This window comes from Liolophura sinensis, chromosome 6 (genome assembly GCF_032854445.1).
Source record: "Liolophura sinensis isolate JHLJ2023 chromosome 6, CUHK_Ljap_v2, whole genome shotgun sequence".
In the NCBI taxonomy this organism is placed as follows: domain Eukaryota; kingdom Metazoa; phylum Mollusca; class Polyplacophora; order Chitonida; family Chitonidae; genus Liolophura; species Liolophura sinensis.
In genome coordinates this window covers 78,574,084-78,594,867 of record NC_088300.1, presented here as the reverse complement: position 1 = coordinate 78,594,867, position 20,784 = coordinate 78,574,084, and the positions used below count along the sequence as shown (strand labels likewise).

General features: G+C 43.4%; 1 protein-coding gene across 1 annotated transcript in view; it reads left to right on the top strand.

Moving 5' to 3' along the window:
* Positions 1 to 20,784, top strand: part of LOC135467584 (uncharacterized) — a 28,120-nt gene that overhangs the window by 5,874 nt on the left and 1,462 nt on the right. The window contains exons 3-19 of the mRNA XM_064745357.1: positions 247 to 639; positions 1,174 to 2,925; positions 3,405 to 3,555; positions 4,132 to 7,540; positions 10,032 to 10,148; positions 10,375 to 10,442; positions 10,838 to 10,970; positions 11,709 to 11,806; positions 14,111 to 14,271; positions 14,603 to 15,670; positions 15,926 to 15,963; positions 16,409 to 16,492; positions 16,963 to 18,602; positions 18,874 to 19,124; positions 19,695 to 19,869; positions 20,136 to 20,199; positions 20,456 to 20,555. Of these exons, the coding sequence (XP_064601427.1) occupies positions 247 to 639; positions 1,174 to 2,925; positions 3,405 to 3,555; positions 4,132 to 7,540; positions 10,032 to 10,148; positions 10,375 to 10,442; positions 10,838 to 10,970; positions 11,709 to 11,806; positions 14,111 to 14,271; positions 14,603 to 15,670; positions 15,926 to 15,963; positions 16,409 to 16,492; positions 16,963 to 18,602; positions 18,874 to 19,124; positions 19,695 to 19,869; positions 20,136 to 20,199; positions 20,456 to 20,555 (9,702 nt within the window). The remainder of the gene's footprint in view (positions 1 to 246; positions 640 to 1,173; positions 2,926 to 3,404; positions 3,556 to 4,131; positions 7,541 to 10,031; positions 10,149 to 10,374; positions 10,443 to 10,837; positions 10,971 to 11,708; positions 11,807 to 14,110; positions 14,272 to 14,602; positions 15,671 to 15,925; positions 15,964 to 16,408; positions 16,493 to 16,962; positions 18,603 to 18,873; positions 19,125 to 19,694; positions 19,870 to 20,135; positions 20,200 to 20,455; positions 20,556 to 20,784) is intronic.

Here is a 20,784-nt window from a genome sequence, read left to right as displayed (position 1 = left end):
TGACTTGGATTAGACGATATTATAGATTGAAATACATTATTAATACCCTCGTCTAGACGTAGTCATATCCTAGTATGCACAGTATACATGTATATATATATGCTCCATGTACCACCACACCAACGCTAATCATAAATGATGGACAATGTGTCAGCTCTAATCCAATTTTACATGTGCACAAACTGCAGTACTTTGAGTTGAAGTTAATTACGTGTATTTGTGTATTTTTTTTTTGTCTTTCTCCAGAAAACAGCTTGGTTTAAGCTGTATGAAGATTTCGAGGCTGAAGATAGCCAGTATCACAGGAACTTATCAGCTTCTTCCATTGCTGATCAGCACACTGACCAACTCTCCACTATCAGTCGCCTCAGGTCTGTTCATGAGTCCCGCTCAAACATCACAACAAGAAGCCAGAGTGATTCAGACTTACCGCGACGCCTGTTTGGAGAACCTGATTTGGTAGACTTACAGCCGAGTTGGAGTTCTGACCTTCAGTCTCGTAATTCCTCAGCCAGTGTGTCCTGGGTGACGTCACGCTCTTCTAGTGTGCATGACTCCAGGTTAAGGTCAACCCCCACCAGCCCATCCTCCTCCCAACTCTCCAACGCTTCCCGGAGCTCTTGTGGCCTTCACACGCAGGTATGTGTATAATGCAAACAAAAAACAAACAAAAAAAAAAAAAAGAAGCAAAAGCAGCTGTGTAACGTAAGACCCAAATATAATTTGATTTCCTCTGAATTTTTGGGTGTTTTATGCCTGCAGCGAAGGTACTTCACTAAAATGACAGAAGTCAGGTTTATGGGTCCAGGAAACTGGCAAGGGGAAGTCATCCCATCTCGCTAACAACGTGGTGGATGTACTTCTCACCAGAAAAATAAACATGTATAAATCATAGATGTCATAGCAGGATTTTAGTTTATTCCAGAACCTTGTACAACATCTTCCAGCTATTTGAGTAGTTGTGGCACAACACCGTTTCACACTATTGCCTCACTTGAAAATGGTATCAAGCCATAATCAGTCCATGTATACATATGCATGCATGTCCCAGACAAATGTAGCAAATGTAGCAAAACAGTATTTCATAACATTTGACTGTTGCAGTGTTGTTTGTCATATATTGCATTTACATACATGTAGTTTCTAAATGTTTCTCATAACTCAACATTGCAGAAGAAGGTGTGGTTTGTCTTGAGTGAAGACTGTGAATCAGATTCTGAAGTTTCACAACGAGTATCCAGCTCATCAAGTGACCTCACCCAGCATTCAGCATCCTTTCTGCAGACACCAGAGCTGACACAGCACGTTACCGACTCACGGCTTCAGGATTCCAGGACACCTCCGACTGGATGTGTTCATACTGCCCTGGCTACTGGAGAGAGGGATCTGACTCAGTATCAGGCACATTCTACAACAGAACACAGGGAGTTTTCTGTCAGGTCCTCACCTGTAGGGGAGCTCACACAGCCCCCTGTTATCCCATTACCTAGTGACTCCCTGAAGGGCTCTAGATCTGACAGCAGGGATCTTACGCAGTATCCATGGAGATTGACTCAATCTACTGACATTACTCAACATTCAAATTATTCTGGTCGAGCCAGCCAAGATAGTGAACTGTCACTGGTTTATGCCGATCCAACCCAGTACACGACACAGCAGTCCTTGAGTTTGTCAACTTTGGGAGCCCATACAAACCCAGGAGAAAGACTCTCTGATAGTAACCTGACTCAGTACTCATCTGGACACCATTCTGTACCAGGCTCTTCTCAGTGCTCTCAGTCCCCAGAAGCTTCTGCAGGAAAATCATGTGGTGTGCCTAGCTTCTATAGACATGACGCACCGGTATCATCATTAAGCTCTGCAGTAGGAGAGCAAAGTGAAATATTCCACCAGTTGGAAAGCCAAGGGCAGAATTCCACACCAGTCTCTCAGTCTGCTTCCTGTAGAACATCAGGGGTTGGCAGCACATTTAGCTCAAGCACAGGTGAACTGGGTTTAAAGCAATCAACAAGGACTACAGCAAATGACGTTGTTGTGGGTAGAAGTCCATCGTCAGCTTTCTACACGCCATCTTCACGTCTGACTAGCTGTCAACAAACCGGACAGCAAACATCGTCACTCCCACTGCACGAGTCGAATACTTTTGTTTCACAGCTCAAATCTTTGCATGCCACATGCACATCTTCATGTGTCACACCCAAGGCCCCATGTGTCACTCCCACATCACCATGTACATCACGCACTTCCCCACTAGAAAGTCAGAGGTGTAAATCTGACATACCTTCACATTCCCAAAGTCAAAGGCTTGTTTTAAATTCCCATTTTTTTCGCAGAAGTGACTCTTCTGATGGTGCTAGTGAAACCTCTGAGGCTACATGTACATATAAATCATCCGAAGGTTCAACTAAAGAGCCAGGATTTCGTGATTCCGGGCTGGTGTTACAACATACATGCAGTGGGGAGGCCTCAAGACAAACTGTCAGTATATGTGCCTTATATGAAAAGTCCTCAGAACCAAACATCACTCAGCAATCAGATCAGGGTTCCTTGTCAAAGATCACATTCAATGAATCTGAGTGGATGCCAGTCCCTGAGGATAAAGGAAACGGAGGGTCTGCTTCTTCAGTAAGTCTGCCTGCTGAAGTGCCTGATGTAGAACTGGGTGTGGAGCCCGCCACCCATCAGTGTGATAAGTCTGGTCAAGAGGGCCGTGATCCCAAGAGTAGCGGTGAGAGTGGCCTGGGCGTGTCCACAGAGACAGAGCAGGTGTCCGTAAACGTGTCACACCTGTCAGGCTCTTCCTTCTGTCCGCTGACAGAAGATACATGCTCCTCACAGAACAGCAGTAGCAGCTGGAAGATGAGTTCCCCTGAGAGGGCGGTAGACCAGGGGGATCAGGAGCCTGCAGATCTCTCTCAGTCCCAGGTAGGCCTAATCTCTATTAATACTCACACTCTCTCACTTTTTCACTGTTAAATTAATCATCTGAAAGATTGTAAAAAGGTTTTAAAATTAAAGTCACTAACTGGAATAGTTTTTGGCGTATTCTGTTGTTTCATATTACAGATTGAATTTCTTAGAAAATGTGTTACATTAATGATAGGTTAGTGTGCATGCAGGTAGTTCGTGGTTTGATAATGTGGTTCAGGTTGAGGTTTGATAATGTGGTTCAGGTTGAGTTTTGATAATGTGGTTGAGGATATGACATGAGTTTGTTGAAGAATATGCTGGTCATCTTGAACTTATGAGAAGCGTGTCAATAATGAACAATGGCAGCGCTGAACTTAACATCAGATCTGCATGTGGAAATACATGTAATTTTAAATTAATGTGAATCTTAAATCACTATTGCTTTTTACTTTTTCTAGTCCTGTGTTTATACATACATGTGTTTTTATTTTCAGGTTCCTAACTTATCCTTTAATGACAGCAGTAAAGACAGTACGTCTCTGCCCATGTTTTCCCCTCAAGCATCTCACAGGTACACCTCCTCAGATGAAGACTGGAGGTCAGAGACAGATGGTGTCGTCTCAGAAGCTGATGGTATAGATGCAGGTGAGTTATCCCACCAACCTTTTTGTAACCTTGCTGAAGTTATCCTCACAGATGTTTAATCTTCATGTCAAAAAAGGTCATGGAAACAAAAGCCTGGGATTTTTTTCATTACCTTGAGTGCCTTTCTATTTATGTTGGAGTAGTTTTTCACAAATCATCTTACGCGGAGAGATATCCACATATAGCTTAAATAACCAAGTGCTTTGGTGAAATAAATTGATGAACTGATCAGATCATTGTCAAATCACTGTTGAGGAAACTTTCAATTTTCTTTACAATGACATGCAAAATTGAAAAGATAAGTGAAGATAAGTTTTTCTGGAAACGGGAAGTCAGGAAAAGCTCTTTCAGCCTTAACACAGATGGTGATGATGTGATGGCATTGTCTAGTGATGGTGAAGATTGTCTAGTGAGGCACTAGAGAGAATTGTTTGCTTAGTCGTGGATAGAAACTCGTGTAGAGTTTTTCTGGTTACAATAAATGCATACAAATTCAGAAAATAGTGTCACAGTTGAATTTTACGTTGAAGTTTTCAGAATGACTGCATACAGTCTGTATGTTTTTTCTGTCCCCAGTTGAAAGCCCCTCTCAGCAAGCCTTCAGTGATGTGTTGATGGGTATATCAGAGCAGGCTGTGCATGAAGCCTTGTCAGGGATCCTGCAAGAGCAGGCTGTGCAGACAGTAGTGTCCGAGATCTCCAGTGACTTTGTGTCCGGTAATCTTTCCATGGACGGGAGACGCTCAAGTGACAGCTCTCAGCTGTCCTCTGACAAGGACGAGGCTGGTATTGAGAGAGAGTTTAGAGGGTCCATATCAGGGCTCTATCCAGAGTCCTACGGTGGGTTGTCAGACGTGGACTGGAATATTTACACCTCCAATGAGTCGGACAATAACATCACTCCCAGATCAGCTGCCAGTTCTGGGCAGAGGGAACTGCCAGTTGGAGGGGATCTGTCAATAAGCCATGATACACGACGGCCATATGAAGTCACAGATGACCAAGATATACAGGATGGGGTTGGTTCTCTGGCCCCTAGAGACATTACGACAATTGAGAGGGGCCAAAGTACACTAGAGGATGAAAGTGCAACAACTAGCCAGCACTCAGAAAATGAGACAAGAACCTGTGCTCCCTACACCACACTAGGTGATGTACTTGATTTAAAAGCCCAAAATCAGTCAGTCACTCCTAATGCTGAAGAATCCATTCCAATAGCTGTTACTGGACCATCAGAGTTTAATACTGCTGCAGAAGGAAATTCCGAGATGAAGGACCCCAAGATTGTGATCCTTGAAGCAAGAGCTGATGCTAATGATTCCACCAGTTCTGAGTCTGGGAGAGGAAGTGGCTCCAAGTCTGCCAGTTTGTCAGAGGATTACAACTTAACCAAGCATGACGAGACGAGTTTTACATACTCTGAGTACTCTAGGGAAAACTCTAATGTGTCTGATGTTCTCAGCACAGATGGGAAGCCATACACAGAGACTGATACAAAAGACGACGAGAAGGAACCTGTTAGTACATCAGTTTCTGAAAGCACTGATCTTACTGTGATGTCACCAGAAACATTGGCTGGAGTTTCGTCTAATTCTACAGAAGACCATGTTAGATTGATTGTTGGACAAGATGATTCCAAAACAGAAGGCAGGAACAGCTTAGTGAGCAATATGTCTACGGAGGCCTTTGCTCCCATGAATGAAACCAGAAATTCTGAGTATCATGGGGATGATAGTTGTGGGCAGTATGAACAGTCTTTTCAGTCACATCCCAGGAAATCAGGCAGTGTTGTTCCAGATGACAGACCATTGTCAAACAGAGAAGAATCCTCAACAATGGACATGTCTGGCATTACTGATGTGTCAAGGCCGAGTTATTTAGTCCCAGCCGATGATTCTGAATTCATGATTACAAGTGAGAAAAGTTATCAAGCCCTGCTGCCAAGCTTTTCACATGATGTTGTTAGACTGTCAGTCTCTTCAAATGGTGAAAGCTTAAAGGAGCAACCTGTCAGCAACGAGTCATTACTGAGAGACAGGACACAGAGCTCTCTAGATAGTGGAATGGATGTGGGCATAGATAACAGGCAGAGACCTAACCACATGGCTGTAGCTTCCGATAGCCAACATGCACTTTCTGATGTCTGTGACAGTAGGGGAACATTGAGAGACTTTGACCCTCATGCTGACACACTTGCTTCACGATTCCGGGACATCAGCGATAGAGCGAGCACCCCCACCGGTGAGGCTAGCCAGCTTCCTGACTTCCAGAGCTTAACCCCACCCTCACTGTTGTCAGCCAAGTCCAGTAGTTCCTTCCCCCTGCTATCCGGAGAGAGGAGAGAGTTGAGCGAACGTATGGGTGAGTCTTCCCACTCTGAACTGTACAAGAGGGACCACACGACAGCAACGTTGTCTCAGGAAAGTGAAGTGTACAAGAGAGATGACACCTGGGCAGCCGGTATGCCTCAGCACAGTGCACCAGCTAGACTAGACCAGAGAATTGGCATCAGTTACCCTGACAAGCAGCAGACAATCCCAAAACGTGTTGATGAAGAAAGTTACCCAGAAAGTCACATCATGACCAGAGACTCAAGACTGATGTCTGATAATGGATCTGATGAGGAATACAAGAGCAGTGATGACTTGTCAAGAAAGGTGGAGTATTTACTGAGTAACACAGCACATTTGGCTGAGCACAGTGAGACGTCACCGCCTACATCAAATCTCGGTAGGCATATTGGAGAGCACAGAGACTCTCCCCAAGACCTGGATTATGACTCTTTACACCAAGACCTGGATATAATACAGGACAGTTTGAAGACATCCAGCACTGTGCCGGGCTTGCTAGGGCTGGACCGTGCTGACCTGGCCAATAGCACCGTGAACACAACTCCTCCTAAGCTGTCCTTCAGAAGTAACGGTGGGACTGGTAGCCCTAGCTCAGATCTGGACACCTCCAGGAGAAAGTTTCTGTGGGATTATGGAGCAGACATTGGATATGATGACGGGCAGGGCCGATTTATTGGTCATATTAAGGATATCACTGGTACAGAGAACAACGTGTCTGGGCCTCACAGCAGAGAAAGGCTCTCCAACTACTCCTCTAGAAGTGCGACACCCATGCAGAATCTGGACTCAGCCAATCAAACATTGACTGACCAGGAGGACGTTTTTGGTGAAATGTCACTGTGCTCTCAAAGTGTGCTGAATGTTGATGAAACCATCAGTGAGAAGGAGGGTGAGGTTGACTTTTCCCCTCAGAGCCAGTATTTACCTGAAGTACAGAAACCATTAATCTGTGCAACAAGGTCTAAAAGCCTGACTGAGATAAGAGAGAGAAGGTCACTGACACCTTCAGGGGGTATGGCCATCAGGGTAAGCCAGTTGCTGGAGAGAGAAGACCCAAACAAACAGGCTGTCAGTATCTTGCGAGACGTTTCAGCTGAGGAGAAAGACTTCCTGAGACAGATCAGTGCTGAGCGCAGAGGAGCGGCGGGTAGCGAGCCTGATATCAGTAGTATTCACTCGCCCAAAATCTCTAGCAGGAAGGGTATAGAGGTCAGCCCTAGAATGAGCCGCAGTTTCTCCTCGGAAAGGTACAGCCCTTCCCCAATCCTGCAACGGATTCTGGAGAAGCATGCAGGGTCTGATCAAGAGTTACCCAGGAATCTATCAAGCTCCTATGAATACATATCATCCCTGAGAGGCCACGGTTCCAGCAGCTCTGCATTCAGCAATGCTAAAACCTTCCTCTCTGACCAGTTAAACAAGATGTCCTCACGGCAGTTTGATCAGAGCATTGAGTTGAGGAGTCCAGTGAGACGTGTGATTGATTGTTACCCGCTGTACAGGACAGAATCAGACAGAACTGAAACCTCACAGGAGAGGGCAGAGGAAGGGACACAACTGAAGCAGGCAGGGCAGGAAGGGGATACGCCTGAGGAGGCCCAGTCCAAGGCAGATAACGACAGGCAGCAGTTAAGGTGAGGAAACTTTAAATTGAAGTAAACTACAAATCCTCCCTGAGTGAAATCATTAGAGCTGTTTATATTATTAATGTTTATGTATCTAATCAAAGTACAAGTACAAGTAAGTGGCGTGTAACAGCAATGGGTGCCTCCCACCAATACTTCATACACATTCAACATTCGTCTGCACATGATAATCTATGCGGCCTCACCCAATGTAGTGTAGTGTAGTATTGATGGATCAGGTTCAGTATCTGTGGGTAGGATCCTAATCAGCAGTTCCATTCAGCCTTAAGTATTATCATACAATTATCCTCGTGTGTTAGTGACAACATGGTTGTAATGCTAGAAGGTGACAGACAGATCATGCCTACAATTTAACTCACAAGTTATACCTAGCCTTTTTGAAGTGCTCTTTGTTGCTCATAACAGTAAGAGTCAAAATAAAAGCGAAGTTCTTAATTTCCCTTGGCATTAATAGCATTGCTCGACAACATGACTGACATCCGAAGAAAAATTATTGCTTCCTTTTGATGAAGTTTTATCCTGGAGATATACAGTAGATTTGTTGGTCTGCAGCAACTTTCCAGTGGAAACAAAACTACCAAACTGTATGAAACATTCTCTTATATATAGTTTGTTCTCAAATCCATGATTTTTGTTCCCTTGTCTTTATACTGATGTTAGTCTCACCTCCTCTCAAAGCGTTATCCCTGTTCATGATTGCTAACTTGTGATTGAAAGAGCTATACTGACTGACTGGACAGGGCTTAGCTACACGTAGTGTGCTAGATCATAGTCAGCTTCCAGCAGTGTATATGATCTGAAATTGATGACGCATCTTGTTTTATTCCATTTAAGGTTGATGACTTACTTAATGTTATTAATAGTTCATAAGTAACTCAATGGTTTACCAGGTAATCAGTCTGTAGATCAGAGTTTCGAAGGACATCAGTTAAAGTTATTTACCATTATTAGTTATTTCCCTAGCTAGGCTATTTTAGAATGGTGCAGCACTCTGCCCCTTTTTTGTCAGGCACAGTGTTAATGAATAGGCAGTGGGAATAGCCATCCTGGCCCTCTTTAGTCAGGCATAGTGTTAATGGATAGGTAGTGGGAATAGCCATCCTGGCCCTCTTTAGTCAGGCATAGTGTTAATGAATAGGCAGTGGGAATAGCCATCCTGGCCCTCTTTAGTCAGGCATAGTGTTAATGGATAGGTAGTGGGAATAGCCATCCTGGCCCTCTTTAGTCAGGCATAGTGTTAATGAATAGGCAGTGGGAATAGCCATCCTGGCCCTCTTTAGTCAGGCATAGTGTTAATGGATAGGTAGTGGGAATAGCCATCCTGGCCCTCTTTAGTCAGGCATAGTGTTAATGAATAGGCAGTGGGAATAGCCATCCTGGCCCTCTTTAGTCAGGCAGAGTGTTAATGGATAGGTAGTGGGAATAGCCATCCTGGCCCTCTTTAGTCAGGCACAGTGTTAATGGATAGGTAGTGGGAATAGCCATCCTGGCCCTCTTTAGTCAGGCACAGTGTTAATGAATAGGCAGTGGGAATAGCCATCCTGGCCCTCTTTAGTCAGGCACAGTGTTAATGGATAGGTAGTGGAAATTGCCACCTTGCTTTCTTTGAAAGGTGTAACTTTATCAGATCATGGAATATTTTTGTGAGGAAAGAGGAAATGTGGTAATACAGTCACAAACAAGTAATTTTATTGATTCTTACCCACAGTAGGTTAATACATTGAGTATATCTAAAAGGATAGATTTAAGCTTGTTCTGTGTGTGCACCATAGTTGATTATTATTTTGGGAACCCTTTCATGTGTCATAGCCGCCTTGAATACATGACCTCAACTTAGACATGACCTTCCCAAGCCATATAATGTACTGTAGTTCATTCAGATATAAGACCCTGTATTCCTACAGTGCCCATATGTGTACTCTACTTCATTCATACTGCATGTAATCATGTGGCATTGTCAGACTACACACAGCTGGAGCTGACAGTGCTGCTGTGATCTGCTTGGCTGTAGTGCACCTAATACATTATATGGTGAGTGTAATTGCCACCATCTGCCAGGGCTGCCTTACTGTCAGACTGCTGGGCTTCATCCACAGTAAGTTCTCCATGAGATGTTGTGTACATGGATACATGTTTTAAAGTTATAGCTGATACAGAGGAGATTAGACTCTTTATACAGAGGTTTTGCAGGGTATGTAAGCATGTATCTATTCTGGTAGTGGAACATTTTACAATTGGGGAGTGTATGTATCTGTACATTTACATATATTTCTACGTACATTGCTTGAATTGAACTGTTCAAAATGTAGCAAAGAAATTGTAATTTTACCACTGTACATGCATTACTTTCTTGAGCCAGTAGTAAAATAGTTATGTGGCCATATATGCTGTGAAATACATGATAAACTATCAGACTACTGCACTTATCCCCATATAAAATTCTACTGTTAGCCTCTTCGTTGTACTGATGTTTGATCAGGTGGGAGGAGGAGAGGGATTTGTCAGATAGCCGACCAGTCCCCCAACAGCCATCTGAAGTCACCCACGCCCCAGCATCCTCATCTTCATTAGGGGTCATCACAGATACACGGTCTCTGTGAGTTTTACTAACTGATTTCAGTAAAAGTTTGCTATTAGGAGTCCAGATACAGGCACAACTGTTTATACTCTAGTGTAAGTACATGTACATGTCATTAGGGTCCTAGAGAGTAGAGCATAGATCTGCCTTGTCCACAGGAGACTGGGGTTCAAGCCTGTCCTAATAAAGTATCTATCAGTATTTTCTTGTGAGCGTGTCATGTAAAACTGTATTATGATTACAGGAGAGAGGAGACCAAATCTCTGCAGGAGTATCATACTCCACAACAGGCATTGAGAAGATTTCACCCGGGTAAGTCAGGTGTAATTTATTAAGAACTTAGCTACTTATTCCAGATTGGAACTTATGATTGAAAAGAAAAATTGTGTAAAGAAAGCATTGAAGTGCTTATATGATTAGGTAAATTTGATTGTATGATATGTAAATTATAAAAGTGTACTGAATTTACCTACATAAGTTTACCATGTTACCCTTATACATGTGGGTGTAGGTCTGTTCAAAGTGTACAGGCTATAAGCATCATTCTGGTACGTGAAAGACAAGGGCTTCATGGAGTTTGTCAGACCTCATCACTGCTCAATACGGTCAGATTTTATTTTGAGCCATTTAACATTTGTATGTTTGGTATCTCGAAAACACTTGTATTCTGGCTGTGGTTACCCTCCTTTCTGGTCTCCTCTGCTTAGCTGACCTGAAGGCCTCCCCTGCCACCAGCTCCACGGCCAGCAGCCTCAGCGAGGTCAGCAGCACATCTCCATCAAATACAGACTACAACGCTGCTTGCAGACACCCCGTCACCACCAGATACAGACCGTACAAGTAAGGAACATCATGAACAAGGCTGTTCTTATTATACAGTATCTAGATGTCAGAACTCAATAGCCAGATTTACTGCCAGCCTGAATCTTATACATGTATATTGCACTAAACAGAGGGTTCTCTCCAGCATTTGGGAAAAATGTGTCTTTTTTTTAGAAAAGTGAAGTGTTAAGGTGAAGCAAAGATGCTAAAAGTAAAATTATGCAGTTTTTCTGAAACACCATTTCATATTATGATTCCAAAAATAGGTATAAACGGCCTAGATACATGTACCTTGTTTGAGTGATCATTTTTCTACTGGGGGAGAATTTTTGCCAAACGTGTAATGAGAACCTTGATAGTGTACAAATGTCAATGGTTTATTTCTGAAAAAAAAAAGAGAAAAAAAAAATAGAAAAAGAAAACAACATAACAAAAAATTGATTGAAAACAAATTAATTATATGATGGATGCTTAGGGTTAGTTTTACATACAAGCTATGTGGAATGATTATTGTGTTCTGTAGGAATTGGCACTGCCATATTGAGGAAGAGACCATTGTATTTAAACTTTTAATATAAAACAAAATGTTATGTAAGGTGAAGAAGTTGTAGATTGTCTGATTTGTGATAATGAAAATTCTGATAATGTTTTATGTCAGATCCAAAGGTAACCAGTTTTATGCGACCTACATATATATGAGTATGTTCCATCTTGCATGATGTTGACAAGATTTTTCTTTCTCCCTGATAATTGTAGACCAGCTGGCAGCCATGAGGTGTATTACACTGAGAGTGAGACTGATGACAAAATGTCAGGGACAGATAGTGTGACCACAGTAGAGAGTACTCATCCAGGTATGCATGTCTACACTTTACCGGGTTATCCCTTTATCTCACATCAGACAAAATACCCCGCTTTTCCCCTTGTCAGGGACAGACAGTGTGACTTCTGTAGAGAGTAATCACTCAGGTATGCACATCAACATATTACCTGTATATCCCAGTATCTCACATCAGACAAAATACCCCGCTTTTCATCTTGTTAGGGACAGACAGTGTGACTTCTGTAGAGAGTAATCATCCAGGTATGCACATCTACATATTACCTGTATATCCCTTTATCTCACCTCAGACAAAATACCCCGCTTTTCATCTTGTGAGGGACATACAGTGTGACTTCTGTAGAGAGTAATCATACAGGTATGCACATCTACATATTACCTGTATACCCCTTTATCTCACATCAGACAAAATACCCCGCTTTTCATCTTGTGAGGGACAGACAGTGTGACTTCTGTAGAGAGTAATCATCCAGGTATGCACATCAACATATTACCTGTATATCCCAGTATCTCACATCAGACAAAATACCCCGCTTTTCATCTTGTTAGGGACAGACAGTGTGACTTCTGTAGAGAGTAATCATCCAGGTATGCACATCTACATATTACCTGTATATCCCTTTATCTCACATCAGACAAAATACCCCGCTTTTCATCTTGTGAGGGACAGACAGTGTGACTTCTGTAGAGAGTAATCATCCAGGTATGCACATCAACATATTACCTGTATATCCCTTTATCTCACCTCAGACAAAATACCCCACTTTTCATCTTGTGAGGGACAGACAGTGTGACTTCTGTAGAGAGTAATCATCCAGGTATGCACATCTACATATTACCTGTATATCCCTTTATCTCACATCAGACAAAATACCCTGCTTTTCATCTTGTGAGGGACAGACAGTGTGACTTCTGTAGAGAGTAATCATCCAGGTATGCACATCTACATATTACCTGTATATCGATTTATCTCACATCAGACAAAATACCCCGCTTTTCATCTTGTGAGGGACATACAGTGTGACTTCTGTAGAGAGTAATCATCCAGGTATGCACATCTACATATTACCTGTATATCCCTTTATCTCACATCAGACAAAATACCCTGCTTTTCATCTTGTGAGGAACATACAGTGTGACTTCTGTAGAGAGTAATCATCCAGGTATGCACATCTACATATTACCTGTATATCCCTTTATCTCACATCAGACAAAATACCCCGCTTTTCATCTTGTTAGGGACATACAGTGTGACTTCTGTAGAGAGTAATTATCCAGGTATGCACATCTACATATTACCCGTATATCCCTTTATCTCACATCAGACAAAATACCCCGCTTTTCATCTTGTGAGGGACAGACAGTGTGACTTCTGTAGAGAGTAATCATCCAGGTATGCACATCTACATATTACCTGTATATCCCTTTATCTCACATCAGACAAAATACCCCACTTTTCATCTTGTGAGGGACATACAGTGTGACTTCTGTAGAGAGTAATCATCCAGGTATGCACATCAACATATTACCTGTATATCCCTTTATCTCACATCAGACAAAATACCCCACTTTTCATCTTGTGAGGGACATACAGTGTGACTTCTGTAGAGAGTAATCATCCAGGTATGCACATCAACATATTACCTGTATATCCCTTTATCTCACATCAGACAAAATACCCCGCTTTTCATCTTGTTAGGGACAGACAGTGTGACTTCTGTAGAGAGTAATCATCCAGGTATGCACATCTACATATTACCTGTATATCCCTTTATCTCACATCAGACAAAATACCCTGCTTTTCATCTTGTGAGGGACAGACAGTGTGACTTCTGTAGAGAGTAATCATCCAGGTTTGCACATCTACATATTACCTGTATATCCCTTTATCTCACATCAGACAAAATACCCCACTTTTCATCTTGTGAGGAACATACAGTGTGACTTCTGTAGAGAGTAATCATCCAGGTATGCACATCTACATATTACCTGTATATCCCAGTATCTCACATCAGACAAAATGGTGCAAGTTTCACTGGACAGCAATAGTCATGTGGGGACGTGGATATTCCCATGATATGTGTCTGCTTATTAGGTTATCTCCCTTTGTTCGGTTGTGAAAAGAACGGTCACATTGCTGAAGCGATTCGCCTTTTGAAGGATAAATTTGTTACATTATTACTCAGTGGCAGGATACAGAAATATATGGTGTCAGTAACCTTCATATTGGTTACTGACACCACACATTTCCTAAGACATCGTTTGTGCATGATGAATACCTGATTTCACATAGTTGTGGTGTTGTTGATTGGTGCAGGTTCTGATGATGCGAGAGGCCCTGAATTCCCGGCGCATGTCCTGGGCAGTAGACCGGACGGTGTCAACAGCCAGGGTGTGTATGGCAATCGTAAAACTGGACCCATGAAAGATGTCGAACGTGCCACAAGTCTGTCCACAATAGAGGAAAAGTCACAGGCAGTGAGTAAAGGACTGCAGACTACAAGTCTTCTCTATCCACGAAAATCAGATACATATTTTAATTATTTGAAGTTTTATGAACAATATTTTAAAAGTCAGTGGTAAAGTTAGTGACAAATCTAAGGATTGTAACTCTTAAGCATCCTAAATGTATCACCATTAAGTAATGAATGATTGAGCATGATGCCATCTAACACCTACATGTGAGATCATTTTTATGTGTAAATTATGTTTGCTTTCAAACTGATTTGATTTTTTTGTGCTAGTGGTAGTAAAGTTTAATCTGTAATAGTTTCCATGTAAATAACTTTGCTGTTTTTGTGTTTGTCAGGATGATAAGGAGCATCCCCCTTATAGGAAGCCATTAGAGTGTGAGAGTGAGAAAGTCAGACGGTGTGCTAACAGTCGTGGGGCGGAGCCACAGGCAGGCCCCTCCCCCAGGACTCGGGAGTTGCTGGACCACATGGATCACACCCTCCAGCAGAACGCACAAACTGAGGACAAGACCCAGGAAATACGTCAGCTGAGAGTGAAGGGAGATAATCCTGAATTTGACAATGGAGATGATGACAATGACAGGAGGAACAGTCGAAAAGGAGGCAGAGATCCCTTAGGGCAGGCGGGTGCTAACCCCAGGTTACCCATAGGAGACAAGTTACCCACCACAAATTCCAGGGTGCCACCTGATGACAGGTTACCCACAATTAACTCCAGAGAGGACAAATCACTAAAAGGAAGGGATAGTCAGACTGACTTACGTAATGGTGAAATCAGGCGAGGGTTGACAACAAACTCGGTGTCAGATGTCCATGTCAGTTCTTCTGTGAGCACAACCAGAATGGTGGGACAGGAGACGTACGGTTCTGACCTGGGGAAGGCCAAATCCAGTAGTAGTAGTCATTTACCTGGCCGCAGGCCTTTACCAGAGGATAGGTTGGGGCAGGGTCCCAGGGGAGCTCACACCCATAACTGCCCACTGGGAGAAAATGCAAGCTCTACTTGCCGCACACGCTGCTGGGAAGATGAGGTCAGGGTGACAGGGCCAGGTAGTCCCCTCTCCGAGTACAGGTCAAGCTCCGAACAATTGTACCATAAGCCCCGCTATCCGGCAGACAGAGTTATCTCCCGCTCCCTAGAGGATTTATCCTTCACCTCCCAGGACAGGGGACGGGGCTCCTCATCCTTAGCTTCCCATGCCATCTCCCCACCCTCCCCTCATCACTCCCCTATCTTGCCCCAGTCCTCAGACTACCACTCCCCATCCAGGACTGATGCCAGGTCACTGGGTAGACAAGAACACCTACTCCCCACCTCAGGTCATGCCTTACCCGAGTATGTCAGTGTGGCTGAGAGGAACAAGCTGACAGGGTTGTCTCCCCTTCCTGTGGATATTGACAGGGTAAGAAATTTTAATCTGTCTATATTCTTAATTTGAATTAGCATAACTTAGCCATAAGCCATATTCCAGGTTGACTGTCTCTCAAAGTTTGTCAGGTCTATGAATAATTTCAGCTCATTTTTCTGCAATAATCCTTGTTTATTTTGTTGGGTTTTGTGTTTAGATCGTGAATCTCTTGTGTCATTTATCCCTTTTGCTTGTTGATAGCTGTTGATTTGCTCATGCTTTGTAACAGTTCGCATTTTTTGTGTGCAGTTCTTGAGAGAGCCCATCCTGAAGGAGCCCCGGAGAAGGTAGGTTAACCACTGACTGCCAGGAATGCATAGTGTTCTATAAGCTTAGACATCAAAGATTTCAGCCAGCACATCATGTTTGATACATTAGCAGTATTTTGATTCATTCTTCAGTAATTGAGATCACTATATTATAGGGGACCCCTGTGGCTCACTTGGTAAGCGCACTAGCGCAGCGTAATGACCCAGGAGCCTCTCACCAATGCGGTTGCTGTGAGTTCAAGTCCAGCTCATGCTGGCTTCCTCTCCGGCCGTATGTGGGAAGGCCTGCAACAACCTGTGGACGGTCGTTGGTTTCCCCCGGGCTCTGTCTGGTTTCCTCCCACCATAATGCTGGCCGCCGTCGCATAAGTGAAATATTCTTGAGTACGGCATAAAACACCAATCAAATAAATAAATAAATAAACACTATCTTGTAGAAATTAGAGCCAATGTAATTGTTTAGTTGTAGTGCCTCACCACCACAGCACACGTATATGGGGAATCTACCTAAGCAGTGCTCTCAGAGAGATAGGCAGAGAGATGAGAGGTATGCACTTTATACAGTATTTACCATCAATGAGAGTGAATCTCAAAGTGAAATTTTTGATTTCTGAAATAAAGTCATTCAAAAACATTAGATGAGATCTATTGTTTAGAAAATCAAACATAATATTAAGATTAATTGGTTCAAATATGTTTTCATTTCGGGGCTGCCAGCTGTGAAAACACCCAAATCAAACCAGCATAGACAGGTCAAAAGTTGTCACCATGAGTGTTCCTGTCTTCCATGCGATGAATAAGCCCCGTCGTTCCTTTGCATATGCATAAGACACCCCTAAGTTAATTGAGATGTATTCAGTGATTTAAGTTTTTCATCAATTTAGACTATAAAAGAGTTGTCCAGTTGTCCCAGTGTATATAAGGCTAGGCAATACCCCTCTGATGAATTCTACCACTACATCATTGATTGTCGTAGCTCCAGTTATATTGGGTTCTACCTTTGTTACCCTTGTACAGTGGAATGGATGTGAGCTCTGAGCTGGTAGACTGTGACAAGGCTCCCATCAGCAGAGTGGCCAGACTGTTACAGGACTCCCTACACCAGAATGAGAGCTTGGCCTCTGGGCTCAGCCAGGATGTTAACACATACTGGGAGAGGTTCCAGGAGTTACACACGGACTCTGACAGCAGTATGAGCAGTGAGAGGCTGGGAGCACTGGCTGACCTCATCAGAAACCCGTCCAGACACGTGGTCAAGCAGTACCTGCAGGATCGAGAGAGTGAGAGGAAGCATAGGGAGGCGTGGGTGGAGAAGGAGAGGGGCGAGCGACGCAGGGAGGAGAGTGAGAGGAAACACAGGGAGGCCTGGGTGGAGAAGGAAAGGGGTGAGCGACGAAGGGAGGAGAACGAGAGGAAGAGGCATGCAAATGCCATCAAGAGGCAGAAGATTGTAGACGGCAGCTACTCGGAGACTTTGGAGGAGAGTAACGGATATTCCTCAGAGCGTAGCCGAGATGAGCGTGGAGTCAGAAAGCTGGATGATTCATCGCTAAAGCCATACCAGCGAGAATTGTCATACGATAGCTCTGTGATAGACACCTTGTATTCTATACCTGAAGACCCATCCATGGACATGGGGCATTCCCCATCTACTTCCTCAGACACATTCCAATCAGTACATAGGCCCACACGCAGACAGAGAAATGTTATTGACCCACACATGCAGAAACTCAAAAGCAAAATCTCCAAACAGAGGCTCAAATATGAGAAGCAAAAGCGAAAGGAGGTTCAGAGACTGGCAAAGATTCAACGACTTGAAGAATTGCTGAGAGCTAAGAAATCTGGAAAAATTTCAAACAAAGCTTTTGAGAAAGAAGTTGCCAACTTATCTTCCAGCACTGTGCAGGCATCTTCAAGTGAGATGTCTTCGGAAGCATCTCCGAGAAGCACAGACTTCACGGCTGTGTCGTCACAGATGAGTAGTGACCAGTCCTCAGCCACTCTCACACCACGGAGTACCTCGGAAGACAGCACCATGGAACATCTGGCCTGGATCTCCTCTTACCGCAAGGGCAGCGAAAGAACAGAGGACAAGCAAGGGAGGCAACCTAGGCATGACAAGACACAGGCTGTGGAACAAGTGAAGACAAGGAAAGATAAGTATAAAAGTCCCGTACGGAATGGAAGGGTGGAAGGAAAGTCTCCAAGCAGGAAAAAGAAAGCTGTAATGGATGAGCCTCCATTTGTCACTCAGAAGGTCCAGTATGAGCGCGTGGCCTCTCCCTCCCCGTCTAGAGGAGGTAAATCTCCCAGCAAGGATCGCCATGGCAGGAAAGCAGAGCGCTCACATAGAGAGGTGGAGAAGGATATGAGCTGGCGTTCCACCAGAGATGTCTCTGTCATGATTCCCTCGCCCAGGAAGTCCAGGCGACCAGAGATGGTGTCTTCCAGTGTACAGACTACACCACACCTGAACCAGAGGCAGAGATCAAGGTCAGGGTCCCCATCTCCCTCACGGTATCCGGTCAGAAGCGAAAGGATGCCCAGTAAGGAACGGAGGAGAGAGAAACCTCGTCACAGGAGTTCCTCCCCCAAACCTCATAGGTCTAACAGTCGAGAGAACAAACCACCAAGAAAAACCAGACGCAGTTTACCAGGTAAAGTGACACTTTATTGTCCAGTTACAAGCACTGAAGTTCATGCTGTAGGGTTTGGCTGAAATACTGCTAGTGTGGTGTTAAGCCCCTCATCCATTCCTGGTACAGTTGAAATAGTCTTTGTTTGAGAAATATGTTCGTGTCATCTCAGCAACACGGCCCATCCACAATATTACATGTATAAGCAGAGATATGTAGGCTGATCCACCATGCTAGTTGGTGTCTGTCCACTCCAGCCGAGTGTCACTGTGTCTTTTGTCTACACTCGCAGCTGGAAGCCCCGGAGTGGCCTGGTTTGTGCCCATGGATGACCCTCGGCCATGGAGGAAGCCCCTCCGAGAGCGACAAGCCCTGGCGTTGTCCCAATACCCTGACCTGCCCCGCCCACTCCCAGAGAATGACTGCTCAGAGGTGGAGAGCTTCATGGAGATGTACCTGACAAAGTCCAGGAAGTCTTCATCTGACCAAGAGCCCAGTGAAGATCATGAGGAAGAGAAACCCCTTTCCAAAATGACACTTCAGGTAAGGCACATGGTCACCACAGACCATCAAACATTAAACTGTAGATAAAATATGCAGCTGGTGGAAGGTTTTCTTGTCAAGGTGAAATTAATTTGTTGGTACCACCCAAATCAAGATGATGGTCAAAATGATTTAAAATGTGTTTACTTTGATCAGTTTGGTCTTAAAAAGTGTGACAAATATTGATTATTAATTCTTTGCCATTATTAAGTTTTATATGTGGCATAAAATAGATAATATTTTTTTAACTTAGCCGGAAAGTTTAAATTCCAAATGATGCACAAATTAAGCCTGTGTATTTGGCCGTGTTGGTCAGTACCCTGATGAAGCATCTACTGATAATAAGAACACATCAGGATGTAGGAGAACTTCTCAACGCCCTACTTGTTGATGTTGTTGTACTAACGGTATTACATACAGATGAACAGGTACTACGTGTTCAGATCTGCTGATCATTTGCCCACAATTTGTCACATGCAGCCTGTAAGGCCACACTTTTAAAAAGTTCATCATACTGTGAAAGGTTTAGTTTTCATAATTCTATGAATGCCTTGTTTTTCTACATTGCAGGAAGCTTTCCTGAAGTTTAAGGCTGATGTTGTATCGCGGTCCAAAGCCCGTCAGAGGCGCATAGCGCTAGCATCGAAGGAGAGGCAATTGGAGGAGATGCTGGGTGCAGAGCGTGCGCAGTTGTTCATGGATCAGCGTTACCAGGATGTCATCATGCAGTACCATCCTCTCAGTGGTACGCTTATAGGACAGTCTCTGTACATAATATGTTCCTCCAGTCTTAAATAACTGTATTTTGTCCATACATGTATTTGTAGCAAGTGTACAAGTGCATGGAACTTACAGAAAGTGTTGAAGTAATCTGTTCGGGACATTCTGTACTTTTACAGAGTTTTTTCCCTAAATGTCATTTTTTGATCCACCTGTTTGGCTGGTAAAGTATTTACGTTCTCCAGTTCTTGATTTAATTTAATACATGTATTTTGTATGTCTTTTTTGTAGAAAATCTGTTCAAGCCCAGAAAAAGGTCCATGTCGAAGTCAGAAATGAAAGAATTAACAGCAAGGTGAGTGGATAGGAGTGGACAAAAGTATGGAATAGTAATTGTGAGGTAAGCTATTTATGTGTAGCTCATACCTAGATTGGAATTCCTATGACAACAGTAGCACCCTGTAAGATAAATTTAGTTCAGTCCACCTTTCATTATGTTCCTGTAATGCACTAATGATGTATTGTAGCCAGCTATCCAATACTTGTGTTCCTGTACATATCCTAGCCAGCTGTCTTGTACTCACATTCACATATGTGTCTGTTGTTTGTAGGCTGTACAACAGACTGCCTGAGGTGGTACAGAAGAGACTTGAGGAGAAGAGACTGGCCGAGTACAAGGTGAACAGGATACGGGCTAAGATGTTCAATAAGGTAAGTACAGTCGTGTCGTTCACCCAAAGGCTTCTGTAAAATCTTCACATTTGCAGGCCTATGATAATTTCTCAACATGATGGCTTTCTAACATGAGATTTCTTAAGCTTTACGTTTTGTATAGTAAAATACTTAATACAATTAAAATCTAGCCATTTCAGTTTGAATGTATGTATTGTTACCTCCATATGACCATGTTAACTTTTCATCTTTTGTCCATGTTTATCAC